The 18741-nt window shown below is 44.5% G+C and overlaps 1 protein-coding gene across 1 annotated transcript in view; it reads right to left on the bottom strand.

Moving 5' to 3' along the window:
• Positions 1–1141: 1141 nt before the first annotated feature.
• The window catches only part of LOC149460780 (uncharacterized), a 64506-nt gene continuing 46906 nt past the window's right edge, over positions 1142–18741 (bottom strand). The window contains exons 5-6 of the mRNA XM_089679242.1: positions 7371–7512; positions 1142–3491 (exon numbers count right to left, since the gene is read on the bottom strand). Coding sequence (XP_089535368.1) covers positions 2647–3491; positions 7371–7512 — 987 coding nt within the window. The 3' untranslated portion in view covers positions 1142–2646. The remainder of the gene's footprint in view (positions 3492–7370; positions 7513–18741) is intronic.

Genomic DNA, 18741 nt, shown 5'->3' with positions numbered 1-18741 from the left:
AGGAAATGCAGTGACAGGCGTCAAAGTGCTATAAAAAGGATTATTACTGTGTTTAGCTACTGGGGCAGGAGGGATTGGTGTCAGGCACTTATATCCTGGGCATACTTCAACCAATTCAATGCTCCCCCTCCTATATATTTCATATCCCACTCAGGATCTGGACCAAAATAGGGAAAGGCAGGTTTATCCCCTAAACATATCCCCTTTTTCATATCCATGTGAAAATCATCATTGCCCCATCTCTGGGAAAAGGACTGGCACTCCCCATGGTTGAACTCCACCCTGCCAGGCTGTCCCACCCATGAGACAAGACAACAATCCCAAAAGTGACACTCGGACAACATATTCTTTACATGTCTCATTAGCTGGTAGTTGGGATTTTTCTAGAGCTGATCCGTCTTCCTTAGTAAATCTCTTTAACAGTTTTCTTTCTCTTAATATTTCACACGGTGGCTTCGGAGGGTCTGGGTACTTCCCCTTACCTTGGGAGTTTCCCATCGTCACTGTAAAGCAAAGAAGCAATGTTATGTGAGCTGGCCTATGTGTTTCTCTCCCAGTGTTGACTCTTTGTGCCAGGTGAAGCTGGACTGAACTCACGTAGAGCTCCGACAAAATTCTCCTCAACTGCACAAGTGCTTCAAGGCTGAAAATCACCTGGACAGATATACCCCTATTGTCACTCCTTCAGACTGTCACCATGCTTTCACCTATCCCAGGTCAATGGAGAAATCTCCTCGCTGAGTAGATGGGGCGTCTCACAGTCCTACAGAGACTTAGAATACATCTACTGAACAGTTTCTCTAGTTACAAGCATACATAAGTACTGAACACACTACTCTGTATGATTGTATGGAGGACATATACACATATTTTATACATCAACCTAGGTTCTGTTTAACCCCGCGAGCTCCTAAAGCTCCAGTGGACAATTGCTCGTGCTACCGCAGCACAAAGGCTTGGTAGAGATAGGGGGCAATCAGGGCAAAGGAAGATGAAAAATGCTCACTTACCTCCGATGGCTGATCCTATCCCACTTCTGACACCACTTCTGTCAGGAACATCAATTTATGCCGGCCTCCTCCTCCATACAAACATCCAGTTCAAAGTACTTTGGGAATAATGCAAGTCAGACATCTAGATGTGTGATGCAAAATGTGACTTCTTTATTATTCATCAAGCTTTAAGTAATAAATGAGAATGCGGCATATTTCAGGTGGTTTCCATAAAGCACCAATCAGAATACAGAATAGAGATTTCAGTAAACTACTCCATGGCGCGTCATAACAAAAATACAACAGGATAGTGACTTCTGCAATTTCTATAAACAAGAAATGTGTGCATGGATAACAGCATTCACATCCCACGGGAACATCTTGTATGTACAACAAACCAGTTAGTAGGCATAAAGCAAAACTGATTTACCTATAAACCCTTTCATATAGTAGGTGGAACTAATTACTATACTTAGCACCATCTAAAGGCCAAATAGGGTTTTTTTTTCTTTAATCAATGGTTGGTTTAATCCTGAGGTTTCATTTAATTTATGTCTAATGTACTCATAAATGTATGAGTGTGATCTCTGGTATTTGTATGACACCACCCCTAACATAGTAAACTAAAAATATGTTGGGGGAGAGAGACAAGCATATGTCCAGCCATGACAAATTCTGGCCATATTTTAATAATCACGGATCCTATAATCATCAGCTCCAACTAGTGGCCATAGTGAGGTATTGGTTCTAAAACACCTCAATCAGGAAAAACAGTTCAATACATTATGGCCACTAGATGGAGCCCATGAGCATAGGAAATCACTGGGTGATAAGACCAACATGTGACATGGCTGAATGAATGCTGGTCATATTAGTTCATCTATTCTCTAAGTGGAGTGGTATCTATTGGGCCAATCCCTTTTACAAACCACACATAATATCGCCCTTCAAAGTGAAAACAGAAACGATTTGCACAAAATCAAAGAGTAGAAATATTTTCCGGTGGATCCCCTCTACCCAGACCCTATATGTAGACATAGAACAACAAGCTGTGTTCCCTCTCGTGCCGCACTCCTCCAACCACCCAAACCCACACAGAAGCAAAGGGAAATAATGAGAGGAAAGTTCCCCCCTAGTTTGGGGCAGAATTCTCCTTCCCTCCTGTTGGGGGATGGGAGAAGGATGGACTGAAGACAGAGAGACGCTTTGGGGTCACCACTGTTCTGTACAGCCTTGAAATGAAGGACATCAACTTCAGAAGTTCTTGTCTGTGTAAAGTTCCCCGATAACGAGATCTGGGCTCTCCCGGCTTCTAGCTCTGTAACCCGCTATATCATTATCAGGAAACGCAACTCCGACACCCAAGAAGGGCTGAAGTTGTGTCCTTCATTTCCAGGATCTACTGACCACTCTGCACCCCAACATTTACTGCACTTCATCCATGTGTTTGGGGGCCTCTCCTCTCCTTATCAACTGTTTCTTCCATGATGAAGATCAGCCATGGAGTATATCTGAGGTGTATATCAGGGTGTGCTTCTTCCCCACGAGAGCTGGGATGTCCAGCAACATTCATCTAGAAGACATTTCCTGCACTCAAGGCACTAATACACCTCAAGGCTTGTGTGGGACCCCTGATGTACAGGAAGACAGGACTTCAGTGAGGATCATTTCCCTCACTCAGGACAGGAAGTGGCTTCTGCCCTGTGTGAGATCTCTGATGTCTGTAAAGATCAGACTTCTGTGAAAATAATTTCCCACACTCAGAACAGGAATACGGCTTCTCCCCTGTGTGAGATCTCTGATGTGTGTAAAGATTGAACTTCCGTGAAAAACATTTCCCGCACTCAGGACAGGAATATGGTTTCTCCCCCGTGTGACATCTTTGATGTCTGTAAAGATCGGACTTTTGTGAAAAACATTTCCCACAGTCAGGACAGGAAAATGGCTTCTCCCCCGTGTGACATCTTCGATGTGTGTAAAGATATGACTTATTAGAAAAAGATTTCCCGCAATCAAGACAGGAAAACGGTCTCTCCCCCGTGTGACATCTCTGATGTGTATAAAGATTGGACTTCTCTGAAAAACATTTCCCGCACTCAGGACAGGAATACGGCTTTTCCCCCGTGTGAGACCTCTGATGTATGGAAAGATGGGACTTGCATGAAAAACATTTCCTGCACTCAGGACAGGAAAACAGCTTCTCCCCCGTGTGACATCTTTTATGCACATTAAGATGGGATTTATAGCGGAAACATTTCCCGCACTCAGTACAGGAGAAGCTCTTCCCTGTTGGAAGGTCGGCCCGGTCCCGCACAGTCTGAGGTTCCTCAGGATACGAGAAATCCGATGGTCCATCTACACTGGGTGGTGCCGGATGGACATTGGAGGGAGCCGGGTTTTCTCCTGGACTATACTGTGTGATGTTCTCATCTTCTACTTTCCAGTCTGGAGACAAAGTGAGACAATCCTCGGAGGTTTTCCTCATCTCCCAGCCATGGACTAAAATACAAAGACAAAGAGGATTACTAGACAGGAGCTGATTGGTTCCCCCAAACCAGGACTCCGCCCACATTAGGCAGCTTGGTCTCTAAGGAGCTTACAATTCCACCCTCAAGGGAACTAGGAAATGGCTCCTCTGATCTCCTACCAGGTCATTTCTTTATTCATGGACCTTAGTCAGAGAGTGAGGAAACAACCAGAACTGTCTTTTATAGGAGGGACAGTGAAGAGGGGATTATAGGACGAGGGTCCCCACCCCCTCTATCACTCATCGCCATCTTCCCAACACAAGAAGTACTGCACTTCCTTATTTAGTCATGAAGAACAGCGGGGTTGAGCCCCACCAGAGGTCAGAGAGTGAGGATGGGGGGAGAACAACCAAGATGAAGACTGGACTGATCCTGAAGACCACCATCATTGGGGTATTGACTCCTCCCTCATTATCACTTTCTGTTTAAGGGTCCAAAGTTGGAGGATGTTATCACATTATTATCACCATGTAAAAGTCTGTGCTCCAATCACATCATCCGATATAAATGTCCAGCTGGGAGGAAGTTGGTGTAAAAGAAGACCTATGTAATGTACAAATTATTATATAGAATAGAAACATTAGGACTATAAAATATCAGAATAATGTAATATATAGCATAGAGTATATAGTGCAGGGGTGAGGAGTATGTAATGTACAATATAGAGTATATGGTGCAGGGGTCAGGAGTATGTAATGTACAACATAGAGTATATAGTGCAGGGGTCAGGAGTATGTAATGTACAACATAGAGTATATAGTGCAGGTACCAGAAGTATAGAATGTACAATATAGAGTATATAGTGCAGGGGTCAGGAGTATATAATGTACAACATAGAGTATATAGTGCAGGGGTCAGGAGTATGTAATGTACAACATAGAGTATATAGTTCAGGTGTCAGGAGTATGTAATGTACAACATAAGAGTATATAGTGCAGGGGTCAGGAGTATGTAATGTACAACATAGAGTATATAGTGCAGGGGTCAGGAGTATATAATTTACAACATAGAGTATATAGTGCAGGGGTCAGGAGTATATAATTTACAACATAGAGTATATAGTGCAGGGGTCAGGAGTATATAATGTACAACATAGAGTATATAGTGCAGGGGTCAGGAGTATATAATGTACAACATAGAGTATATAGTGCAGGGGTCAGGAGTATGTAATGTACAACATAGAGTATATAGTTCAGGTGTCAGGAGTATATAATGTACAACATAGAGTATATAGTGCAGGGGTCAGGAGTATGTAATGTACAACATAGAGTATATAGTGCAGGGGTCAGGAGTATGTAATGTACAACATAGAGTATATAGTGCAGGGGTCAGGAGTATATAATTTACAACATAGAGTATATAGTGCAGGGGTCAGGAGTATGTAATGTACAACATAGAATATATAGTGCAGGGGTCAGGAGTATGTAATGTACAATATAGAATATATAGTGCAGGGGTCAGGAGTATGTAATGTACACCATAGAGTATATAGTGCAGGGGTCAGGAGGATGTAATGTACAACATAGAGTATATAGTGCAGGGGTCAGGACTCTAACATACAACAAATGTATATAGTGTAGAGGTCAGTACTATGCAATGTGCAATATGAATGAAGAACCCCTGACACCCTAAAGGCAGGATGGCACCTCCAGAGGTCAGGGGTGGTCACCCCAGGGCTGAGTCCATGGCTAAAATACGGGAACTGAGAAAGGATATTGGGAACCAGTCACTTTTGTCTTTTTAAAGTTTTATTTAGAAGGGTTGGGGAGGTGAGGGTTAGGGGACCCAGATACCATGGCAGATTACTGATAGACTCTGCAGATCAATGTCCAGCTTCACAGTGTCAGGACCTTTAAGATGACCGAATGACTCTGTAAGCACGTTCCCAAATGTCAGTGCATCCTCCAAGTGAATCACCGGGTTCTTCTGAGAGACCAGCCTTCTTCATGGCTCCCTCCAGCAAGGGGCCTTCCCTGGGTCTCCTCCTTGGCACAGCTTCCTCCAGACTAGACAAGACATATTCAGGACCATTTCAGCACACAATAGGCCCCAAAACAGGATATTGGGCCTAACAGCAGAGCTCCGTCCAGCAGCACCTCCCTAGACCTCAGCCCAGGGGAAGAGCACATGGCCTGTCCCAAATATTTATTTCCTCCCCCAGCATGCTCCAGGGGCATAAACCTACTGAATATATAAAAGTTAACTTAAGTCATATTAAACACAATGATAACATTATATTGCAGCTTACCGATTCTGAGATGTGATGACTGCATTACTTTTCTTATATATTCATCTGGTGATCTAGCCAGTAAATCTGTTGTTTTGTAAAAACTTTACAGCAGAATATATCAGTGACAGGGATTTACCACTGACAGGGGGCTTACAATGATCAGCTTTTATTTATTCATGTAAAACTTTTATCCCAAAAGGAAAAAAACCTGTTTGATGTAACCGATTGTGAAGTGTGAGCTGGAGTTTGGCTTCAATTAGTTACTGCTTTTATATCTGCTAGTACATCTAACACTCCCCTCCCCCCAGATTGACCATGCTGCTGTCTCCACAGTGGGGGCGCTCTAATACGGGAGGCGTGTTACTGGCCAGATCACCAGGTGAAAACAGAGAAAAGCCAAAGAAAAGGAATTCAGCTGCCACATCCAATGATTAGTAAGCTACAATGTGGGACATTTGTGGTTTAATATCCCTTTGGTTTGGTTGGTGAAATCTCATCCTATGTCCAGTGATAGCAGTGACATCTACTGGCCACAGTGAGACATCACAAGACAACCTAAACTTAGAGAGAAACCAAGTGAAGAACTATACAATCAGCCTGAGCCAAGTACAGCCCAGCCACAAACTAAACCCACATAGTACCTCTATTCAGGACAAGGGGGCCACACTAATAAATAGTGTAAGGATCACATCAAATTGGTATTTAGTAAATAAAGATGAAGCATATCCCTGTATAGTGTGTACTTGTCTCTCTCCAGAGCAATAAGAGTCATTTCTGTCTGCTGTCTCCTTCCTATACGATCAGCATGAATCACTTCTGACAAGTGTTCCTGACACCAAGAGAAGAAGGGTGACAGGGAAGTAGCTCCAGCTCACAGACTATGATTGATAGCCTCAGCTTTGTTCCTGTGTGAAAGGGCTGTGTCCCTTCCCTCCAATCATCTCTCAGAGAAAACCTCACTGAGTTCTGCAGACTGTGACTTCACATTTCTGACCCTTTTTTTCTGACTTCTCAGACAAGCTGTATAAATTCTAGACTTTGAACAGATGTAGAGAAGAGATAAAAAGGTACAACATATGCTGGAGGATTTGTTTCATCTCTGTGTATCACCTGAGGCCAGTCACTGCACTGGGTATATGGAGATTTTACAAACACTTTAAATATTTACTGTAGACAAGTTGCAGAGATCCCACACCGCTGCCTCCCATCTCCTGAGACTGCACTCAGTGACTTGGGTCTGAGACACTACAGACATATCCCTCCACCCGGCACAGCCAGCAGACCACAGAACAAGTGACCTTGAGAGAAATTAATGGTCAGAGATTTTACTTGCCCTTGATATGGGGCAGAAGACCCAAATCACATGTCCCAGGTGCCTAGGTCAAATACCTCTGCCAGCTGAACCCCAGAACCTCCATAAATCCAGTCTAGAGACATAAATTGTGTCTGCAGCACAGAGAAGGAAGATTATCCGAGAGAAATCCAGGAATACAGGACGGGGAACACAGCTCAGGAAAGTGACCAGGGGATTACAGGCTGATATCACCCAGTCCCCGCCCTACTCTGGACCAATCAGTGAGCAGTATGGGTGGAGGAATGGATTTAGTGTTCATGACCCACCTGTGCTGATCTCTGTAGGAGTGTCCTCCTCTATAAATGTCCCCATTATTCCATCCTCCTCCATAGACTGCTGATCATCCCTCACATACGCCTCTTCTTCTTCTGATTTAACCTCAACTTTTATATCTATCAGATCTTCACCCTAAACCAAGAGAATGGTAGAAGAGGTCCTCTTTAAAATATGAGCTTCATTATTGTGACATCACATGAAAAATACACACATTGTGTCCACAAGACCATGTTCTTGATGCTCCATCCCACTAAAGTCTATTATCGGTGATGTGAGGGGCGGCTGATTGTCCATCATGACGTCCTTGTAGAGGTCCTTGTGTCCTTCTAAATACTCCCACTCCTCCATGGAGAAATAGACAGTGACACCCTGACACCTTATAGGAACCTGACACACACAATGATACAGTCACCATCCAGACACATCCCTTGTCTGTTACTGGAGAATGTCCCAGAATTCCCGGCACCGCTCACCTCTCCTGTCAGCAGCTCCATCATCTTCTTGGTGACTTCTAGAATCTTCTGCATGTTGTGTCTCTCAGGTTTTAGGGAGTCACATGGAGGCACTGTGATGGTCATATGATCACCTGACTTCAGAAGAGGAAATCTCTGTATTGAGGAACCAATAGGAATATCATGTTAGACTCCCAGAATCCTCCTCACCTCTCCGGTCAGGTCTGTGTTTTATAAATAGAGATCAGAGTGATGTCATGTGACCTCCCAGAATCCTCCTCACCTCTCCGGTCAGGTCTGTGTTTTATAAATAGAGATCAGAGTGATGTCATGTGACCTCCCAGAATCCTCCTCACCTCTCTGGTCAGGTCTGTGTTTTATTAATAGAGATCGGAGTGATGTCATGTGACCTCCCAGAATCCTCCTCACCTCTCCGGTCAGGTCTGTTTTATTAATAGAGATCAGAGTGATGTCATGTGACCTCCCAGAATCCTCCTCACCTCTCTGGTCAGGTCTGTGTTTTATTAATAGAGATAAGAGTGATGTCATGTGACCTCCCAGAATCCTCCTCACCTCTCCGGTCAGGTCTGTGTTTTATTAATAGAGATAAGAGTGATGTCATGTGACCTCCCAGAATCCTCCTCACCTCTCCGGTCAGCAGGTAGATGATCTCCAGGGTGAGGTTTAGTATCTTCTCAGTCATGTGACTCCGGTCCTCCTCCATCCTCATTGGTGCCATCATGTGATCTATACAGGTCTCCTTGTAGACGGATAGCTTTGGGAAATGAAAGTAAGAATGATTTGGATGGTATTGGTCACACAATAATAGGATGTGGATGTGAGGGGGGGATAGGAGGGTTGCTGGACATTTAAGAACTACTCCACCCAAGGGAAGACATTTAGTCAGGATTGTTTAGTATTTGCTACATTTCGGAGGTCCCGGGACCCTCTTGACCTGCAGGATTAGAAATCCCCTTTTCTCTGTTGGGTTTGTTTGGTCTCTGAACTGGTTTTGATGAGTATTAGATCTGCAGACAAGGAATGATAAATACACTCCTTCCTATGACTTGTTTGCTCTGAGGCAGTGCTGTGAGATTAATGTTGGGTCATTGTGATGTCCAGGAAGGGGAACTTGCTGACTATTGGCTGATGTTGCCGGCTATTCAGGATAATTGCCAGAACTCCGGCTGCCTTCTGACTGACAGGAGTGATGTCACTGTAACTCTCTGCAGTAAAAGCAGAGATTGGATGGGATAGCAGGAGGATGCTGCTGGTGGAGTAGAGAGCTGTGAGGGAGGAGTCTGTTCTCCTTCCTCCAATGGTAGCCCAGTATGGGTAAAAGGAGGATGGCAGGGGGTGGGGTCTTGTTTTCTTCATTGCCAAGTATACTGTAGTATCCAGGACATTGTACAGAGTGGTGGTGGGTTCCTGGGGCTCTGAATTCCAGCACCGGGCACTGCCAGAGCCTGTGTCATGGGAGGTATTGGAGTGTCTCCTGAAGATGTATAGCACTGACCCCTGACTACCTTTTAGTTGATAATGCACCAACAGACCTCCTCTAAGAATGAGTTCCCACCAAGGGGCAAAAGATTTCCCTTCTTCATTCCACTTGGTATACTGGAAAATGTTATTTGACCAGTGAGATGATAAGAAGGTGAAGGTTTCTTTCCTTTCCTGGCTGGAGTTTTGTAAGGAGGTCTGGAAAGTAAGTGCAGGTGGGAGGACAACCAGAGACCAAGAGCCTCCTCCCTAAATCAGAGTCCCCATGAGCCCTACAACCTCCTCTTCACTCATAGACATTTTACCTGACAACCCTACTCTACCCCCTCGGGGGTCCCAATGTGTCTCATTCTTAGTACCTCCTGAGAGGCCTCTCGGCTGCCCTTCATCCCTCAGACCCCTCATTTTTTTTTCTTCCCTCTGACACCAATAATTGAACATATTCTTCAAGGCAGGCTGGGGAATGTTTTCTTCCTGGTAGAGAAGAAAAATATGGTTGGCTGCAAATCCAAAAAAAAATCACTTTTATTTGGACATATTCAAAACAGACCCTCCACAATGTACAAAAGAGGGAACATAGCACTTCAGTGGTGATTACTCTTCATTCATTTGGAATGTTTTCTTCCTCCTGAGCAGCAATGTAAGGGGCTCTATGCTCCATACTCCTGACCCCGGCACTCCATCATTGTGTTGGCTGCATAGTGTAATGATTGCCCATTGGCTGCCTGTGTAGTGTCATCATTGCCCTTTGTAGGCCATGTATGGTCAGGATGGTCCTTGTCTTGTCTATTTATTGTCAGTGCTGTTTGTTTAGAGGACCATATTACTAGAATTTATCTCCACAATGAGGAGAATGTTCCGGCCCCGGAAGCGGGGGAATGTTCTGCCCCTGAAGGGGTTAATCTGGGTTCCCACACTATATATGTGTGTATCATCATCTGCTGGAGATAAAAGACGTCACAGTGACTATGGAGGAAGAGGACGGACATGACTATGGAGGAAGAGGATGGACATGACTATGGAGGAAGAGGACGGACATGACTATGGAGAAAGAGGATGGACATGATGGGGGGTTACTGGGTGTAAATAGGAAATAACATCTTATTACCTCCTCTGTTGCCACTTCCAGCAATGTCTCCTCTTCTTTGTGCCACATGGAATTTTCTGTCTTTATTCCAGGTCACTTCCTGTCTGTATTCCATAGAGACTTCCTGTCTAGGTTTAAGTGAGATCACCACCTTGTGGAGTTCAGTGGAACTGCAGCCCCCAAAAATGTCTCATAATAACAATTCATGTATAATATCTACCTTACAGGTCTACCACAGAAGATCACAAATTATTTTAAAAAGTAAGAAAAAATAAATCTAGATATTTTGCAACCAACTGTTTAACAAAGATATTTTATTACATAAAGAAAAGTCTTAAAGACACAGAATACAAGTTAGAAACAAAGGTAAACCAAATTGAACTGATACCTCTGAAATGTAGCTTTTATTTGGAGAAAATGCAAAAATACATCTTAAAGCATAAAAATATATATCAATCCACTCATAATAAATTACAAGGATGTAATGGTCACATAGGAATGGTGGTGGAGATTAGAGATGAGCGAATCGAAGTAGGCGAAGTGGAATTCGTTTCGAATATTAGGAAAATTGTTACTTAGGGACAGACACAGAATTGTTAGTGAGGGACACAGATTTGTTACTGAGGGCCACAGAATCGTTTCTTAGGGCCACAGAAACGTTACTTAGGGCCACAGAATTGTTACTTAGGGACAGACACAGAATTGTTATTGAGGGACACAGAATTGTTACTGAGGGCCACAGAAAAGTTACTTAGGGCCACAGAAACGTTACTTAGGGCCACAGAATCGTTACTTAGGGCCACAGAAACATTACTTAGGGCCACAGAAACGTTACTTAGGGCCACAGAATTGTTACTCAGGGACAGACAGAATTGTTACTGAGGGATACAGAATTGTTACTGAGGGCCACAGAATCGTTACTTAGGGCCACAGAAACGTTACTTAGGGCCACAGAATTGTTACTTAGGAACAGACACAGAATTGTTACTGAGGGACACAGATATGTTACTGAGGGCCACAGAATCGTTACTTAGGGCCACAGAAACGTTACTTAGGGCCACAGAATTGTTACTTAGGGACAGACACAGAATTGTTATTGAGGGACACAGAATTGTTACTGAGGGCCACAGAAACGTTACTTAGGGCCACAGAAACGTTACTTAGGGCCACAGAATTGTTACTTAGGGACAGACACAGAATTGTTACTGAGGGACACAGATTTGTTACTGAGGGCCACAGAATCGTTACTTAGGGCCACAGAATTGTTACTTAGGGACACAGAATTGTTACTTAGGGACAGACACAGAATTGTTACTGAGGGACACAGATTTGTTACTGAGGGCCACAGAATCGTTACTTAGGGCCACAGAAACGTTACTTAGGGCCACAGAATTGTTACTTAGGGACAGACACAGAATTGTTATTGAGGGACACAGAATTGTTACTGAGGGCCACAGAAACGTTACTTAGGGCCACAGAAACGTTACTTAGGGCCACAGAATTGTTACTTAGGGACAGACACAGAATTGTTACTGAGGGACACAGATTTGTTACTGAGGGCCACAGAATCGTTACTTAGGGCCACAGAATTGTTACTTAGGGCCACAGAATTGTTACTTAGGGACAGACACAGAATTGTTACTGAGGGACACAGATTTGTTACTGAGGGCCACAGAAACGTTACTTAGGGCCACAGAAACGTTACTTAGGGCCACAGAATTGTTACTTATGGACAGACACAGAATTGTTATTGAGGGACACAGAATTGTTACTGAGGGCCACAGAACCGATACTTAGGGCCACAGAAACGTTACTTAGGGCCACATAATTGTTACTTAGGGACAGACACAGAATTGTTACTGAGGGACACAGATTTGTTACTGAGGGCCACAGAATCGTTACTTAGGGCCACAGAATTGTTACTTAGGGCCACAGAATTGTTACTTAGGGACAGACACAGAATTGTTACTGAGGGACACAGATTTGTTACTGAGGGCCACAGAAACGTTACTTAGGGCCACAGAAACGTTACTTAGGGCCACAGAATTGTTACTTAGCAGACACAGAATTGTTATTGAGGGACACAGAATTGTTACTGAGGGCAACAGAACCGTTACTTAGGGCCACAGAAACGTTACTTAGGGCCACAGAATTGTTACTTAGGGACAGACACAGAATTGTTACTGAGAGACACAGATTTGTTACTGAGGGCCACAGAATCGTTACTTAGGGCCACAGAATTGTTACTTAGGGACAGACACAGAATTGTTACTGAGAGACACAGATTTGTTACTGAGGGCCACAGAATCGTTACTTAGGGCCACAGAAACGTTACTTAGGGCCACAGAAACGTTACTTACGGCCACAGAATTGTTACTCAGGGACAGACAAAGAATTGTTATTGAGGGACACAGAATTGTTACTGAGGGCCACAGAACCGATACTTAGGGCCACAGAAACGTTACTTAGGGCCACAGAATTGTTACTTAGGGACAGACACAGAATTGTTACTGAGGGACACAAATTTGTTACTGAGGGCCACAGAAACGTTACTTAGGGCCACAGAAACATTACTTAGGGCCACAGAATCGTTACTTAGGGCCACAGAAACGTTACTTAGGGCCACAGAAACGTTACTTAGGGCCACAGAATTGTTACTTAGGTACAGACACAGAATTGTTACTGAGGGACACAGATTTGTTACTGAGGGCCACAGAAACGTTACTTAGGGCCACAGAAACGTTACTTAGGGCCACAGAATCGTTACTTAGGGCCACAGAAACGTTACTTAGGGCCACAGAAACGTTACTTAGGGCCACAGAATTGATACTTAGGGACAGACACAGAATTGTTACTGAGGGACACAGATTTGTTACTGAGGGCCACAGAAACGTTTCTTAGGGCCACAGAAACGTTACTTAGGGCCACAGAATCGTTACTTAGGGCCACAGATTTGTTACTGAGGGCCACAGAAACGTTACTTAGGGCCACAGAATTGTTACTTAGGGACAGACACAGAATTGTTATTGAGGGACACAGAATTGTTACTGAGGGCCACAGAACCGTTACTTAGGGCCACAGAAACGTTACTTAGGGCCACAGAATTGTTACTTAGGGCCAGACACAGAATTGTTACTGAGGGACACAGATTTGTTACTGAGGGCCACAGAATCGTTACTTAGGGCCACAGAATTGTTACTTAGGGACAGACACAGAATTGTTACTGAGGGACACAGATTTGTTACTGAGGGCCACAGAATCGTTACTTAGGGCCACAGAAACGTTACTTAGGGCCACAGAAACGTTACTTAGGGCCACAGAATTGTTACTTAGGGACAGACAAAGAATTGTTATTGAGGGACACAGAATTGTTACTGAGGGCCACAGAACCGATACTTAGGGCCACAGAAACGTTACTTAGGGCCACAGAATTGTTACTTAGGGACAGACACAGAATTGTTACTGAGGGACACAGATTTGTTACTGAGGGCCACAGAAACGTTACTTAGGGCCACAGAAACGTTACTTAGGGCCACAGAATCGTTACTTAGGGCCACAGAAACGTTACTTAGGGCCACAGAAACGTTACTTAGGGCCGCAGAATTGTTACTTAGGTACAGACACAGAATTGTTACTGAGGGACACAGATTTGTTACTGAGGGCCACAGAAACGTTACTTAGGGCCACAGAAACGTTACTTAGGGCCACAGAATCGTTACTTAGGGCCACAGAAACGTTACTTAGGGCCACAGAAACGTTACTTAGGGCCACAGAATTGTTACTTAGGGACAGACACAGAATTGTTACTGAGGGACACAGATTTGTTACTTAGGGCCACAGAAACGTTACTTAGGGCCACAGAATCGTTACTTAGGGCCACAGAAACGTTACTTAGGGCCACAGAAACGTTACTTAGGGCCACAGAATTGTTACTCAGGGACAGACACAGAATTGTTACTGAGGGATACAGAATTGTTACTGAGGGACACAGAACCGTTACTTAGGGCCACAGAAACGTTACTTAGGGCCACAGAATTGTTACTTAGGGACAGACACAGAATTGTTACTGAGGGACACAGATTTGTTACTGAGGGCCACAGAAACGTTACTTAGGGCCACAGAAACGTTATTTAGGGCCACAGAATCGTTACTTAGGGCTACAGAAACGTTACTCAGGGCCACAGAAACTTTACTTAGGGCCACAGAATTGTTACTTAGGGACACAGAATTGTTACTCAGGGACAGACACAGAATTGTTACTGAGGGATACAGAATTGTTACTGAGGGCCACAGAAACGTTACTTAGGGCCACAGAAACGTTACTTAGGGCCACAGAATTGTTACTTAGGGACAGACAAAGAATTGTTATTGAGGGACACAGAATTGTTACTGAGGGCCACAGAACCGATACTTAGGGCCACAGAAACGTTACTTAGGGCCACAGAATTGTTACTTAGGGACAGACACAGAATTGTTACTGAGGGACACAGATTTGTTACTGAGGGCCACAGAAACGTTACTTAGGGCCACAGAAACGTTACTTAGGGCCACAGAATCGTTACTTAGGGCCACAGAAACGTTACTTAGGGCCACAGAAACGTTACTTAGGGCCGCAGAATTGTTACTTAGGTACAGACACAGAATTGTTACTGAGGGACACAGATTTGTTACTGAGGGCCACAGAAACGTTACTTAGGGCCACAGAAACGTTACTTAGGGCCACAGAATCGTTACTTAGGGCCACAGAAACGTTACTTAGGGCCACAGAAACGTTACTTAGGGCCACAGAATTGTTACTTAGGGACAGACACAGAATTGTTACTGAGGGACACAGATTTGTTACTTAGGGCCACAGAAACGTTACTTAGGGCCACAGAATCGTTACTTAGGGCCACAGAAACGTTACTTAGGGCCACAGAAACGTTACTTAGGGCCACAGAATTGTTACTCAGGGACAGACACAGAATTGTTACTGAGGGATACAGAATTGTTACTGAGGGACACAGAACCGTTACTTAGGGCCACAGAAACGTTACTTAGGGCCACAGAATTGTTACTTAGGGACAGACACAGAATTGTTACTGAGGGACACAGATTTGTTACTGAGGGCCACAGAAACGTTACTTAGGGCCACAGAAACGTTATTTAGGGCCACAGAATCGTTACTTAGGGCTACAGAAACGTTACTCAGGGCCACAGAAACTTTACTTAGGGCCACAGAATTGTTACTTAGGGACACAGAATTGTTACTCAGGGACAGACACAGAATTGTTACTGAGGGATACAGAATTGTTACTGAGGGCCACAGAAACGTTACTTAGGGCCACAGAAACGTTACTTAGGGCCACAGAATTGTTACTTAGGGACAGACACAGAATTGTTACTGAGGGACACAGATTTGTTACTGAGGGCCACAGAAACATTACATAGGGCCACAGAAACGTTACTTAGGGCCACAGAATCGTTACTTAGGGCCACAGAAACGTTACTTAGGGCCACAGAAACGTTACTTAGGGCCACAGAATTGTTACTCAGGGACAGACACAGAATTGTTACTGAGGGATACATAATTGTTACTGAGGGACACAGAACCGTTACTTAGGGCCACAGAAACGTTACTTAGGGCCACAGAATTGTTACTTAGGGACAGACACAGAATTGTTACTGAGGGACACAGATTTGTTACTGAGGGCCACAAAAACGTTACTTAGGGCCACAGAAACGTTACTTAGGGCCACAGAATCAATACTTAGGGCCACAGAAACGTTACTTAGGGCCACAGAAACTTTACTTAGGGCCACAGAATTGTTACTTAGGGACACAGAATTGTTACTCAGGGACAGACACAGAATTGTTACTGAGGGATACAGAATTGTTACTGAGGGCCACAGAAACGTTACTTAGGGCCACAGAAACGTTACTTAGGGCCACAGAATTGTTACTTAGGGACAGACACAGAATTGTTACTGAGGGACACAGAATTGTTACTGAGGGCCACAGAACCGTTACTTAGGGCCACAGAAACGTTACTTAGGGACACAGAATTGTTACTCAGGGACAGACACAGAATTGTTACTGAGGGACACAGAATTGTTACTGAGGGCCACAGAACTGTTACTGAGGGCCACAGAACTGTTTGGGCCACAGAACTGTTACTGAGGGCCACAGAACTGTTACTTAGGGCCACAGAAACGTTACTTAGGGCTACAGAAACGTTACTTAGGGCCACAGAATCGTTACTTAGGGCCACAGAAACGTTACTTAGGGACACAGAAACGTTACTTAGGGACACAGAATTGTTACTCAGGGACAGACACAGAATTGTTACTGAGGGACACAGATTTGTTACTGAGGGCCACAGAACCGTTACTTAGGGCCAGGAAACGTTACTTAGGGACACAGAATTGTTACTCAGGGACAGACACAGAATTGTTACTCAGGGACACAGAATTGTTACTGAGGGACACAGAATTGTTACTGAGGGACACAGAATTGTTACTGAGGGACACAGAATTGTTACTCAGGGACACAGAATTGTTACTCAGGGACACAGAATTGTTACTGAGGGACACAGAATTGTTACTCAGGGACACAGAATTGTTACTCAGGGAAAGACACAGAATTGTTACTCAGGGACAGACACAGAATTGTTACTGAGGGACACAGAATTGTTACTGAGGGCCAGAGAAACGTTACTCAGGGACACAGAATTGTTACTCAGGGACACAGAATTGTTACTCAGGGACAGACACAGAATTGTTACTCAGGGACAGACACAGAATTGTTACTGAGGGACACAGATTTGTTACTGAGGCCCACAGAACCGTTACTTAGGGCCACAGAAACGTTACTTAGGGACACAGAATTGTTACTCAGGGACAGACACAGAATTGTTACTCAGGGACACAGAATTGTTACTGAGGGACACAGAATTGTTACTGAGGGACACAGAATTGTTACTCAGGGACACAGAATTGTTACTCAGGGACACAGAATTGTTACTGAGGGACACAGAATTGTTACTCAGGGACACAGAATTGTTACTCAGGGAAAGACACAGAATTGTTACTCAGGGACAGACACAGAATTGTTACTGAGGGACACAGAATTGTTACTGAGGGCCACAGAACTGTTACTTAGGGCCAGAGAAACGTTACTCAGGGACACAGAATTGTTACTCAGGGACAGACACAGAATTGTTACTCAGGGACAGACACAGAATTGTTACTGAGGGACACAGAATTGTTACTGAGGGACACAGAATTGTTACTGAGGGCCACAGAACCGTTACTTAGGGCCACAGAAACATTACTTAGGGACACAGAATTGTTACTCAGGGACAGACACAGAATTGTTACTCAGGGACACAGAATTGTTACTGAGGGACACAGAATTGTTACTGAGGGACACAGAATTGTTACTCAGGGACACAGAATTGTTACTCAGGGACACAGAATTGTTACTGAGGGACACAGAATTGTTACTGAGGGACACAGAATTGTTACTCAGGGACAGACACAGAATTGATACTCAGGGACAGACACAGAATTGTTACTGAGGGACACAGAATTGTTACTGAGGGCCACAGAACTGTTACTTAGGGCCAGAGAAACGTTACTCAGGGACACAGAATTGTTACTCAGGGACAGACACAGAATTGTTACTCAGGGACAGACACAGAATTGTTACTGAGGGACACAGAATTGTTACTGAGGGACACAGAATTGTTACTGAGGGCCACAGAACTGTTACTTAGGGCCACAGAAACGTTACTCAGGGACACAGAATTGTTACTCAGGGACAGACACAGAATTGTTACTCAGGGACACAGAATCGTTTAATTAAAGAGTATGTCAGACAACATGCAGAGGAGTGGCAGAGGAGGCAATGTTTTAGGAGCGAGCAGACGTGGCAGCAGAGGAAGGGGTCGAGGCAGTACTATTCGCAGCCAGAGGCCAGTGCTCCCGGTGTCATCCAGCGGTCGTGTCTCCACCGACAACCCTGCCGTCATCGATTGGTTGGCTCGGTCGTCTTCCTCTTCCCAGGTCACCTCTGACACCTACAGCCAACGGTCGGTGGGTACGTCAGACACAACCGTTAGTTGGCATGTCCCGGGAGCAAGCCCAGTGAAATCACGTGTCCTCTACCTGCCCCTGTCCTTTGGTGTTCCCTCACCAAGTGAAGTATCGCATGCTGTGGGCTCAGCCCCACTGTACAGTGAGGAAGAGCTAACAGAGGGCGGTCAGGAACGGGGGGAGACATCCGCCTCTTCAGCAGCCAGGCGAAGAAGTAGTGGCGAGGAGAGTGGCTCGGTAGCCGGTC

This window comes from Staurois parvus, unplaced genomic scaffold (genome assembly GCF_062004578.1).
Source record: "Staurois parvus isolate SC_StPar_1 unplaced genomic scaffold, SC_StPar_1.0 ptg000221l, whole genome shotgun sequence".
In the NCBI taxonomy this organism is placed as follows: Eukaryota; Metazoa; Chordata; class Amphibia; order Anura; family Ranidae; genus Staurois; species Staurois parvus.
Note: the sequence above shows the minus strand (reverse complement) of the source record. Positions and strands in the feature narration are given on the sequence as shown.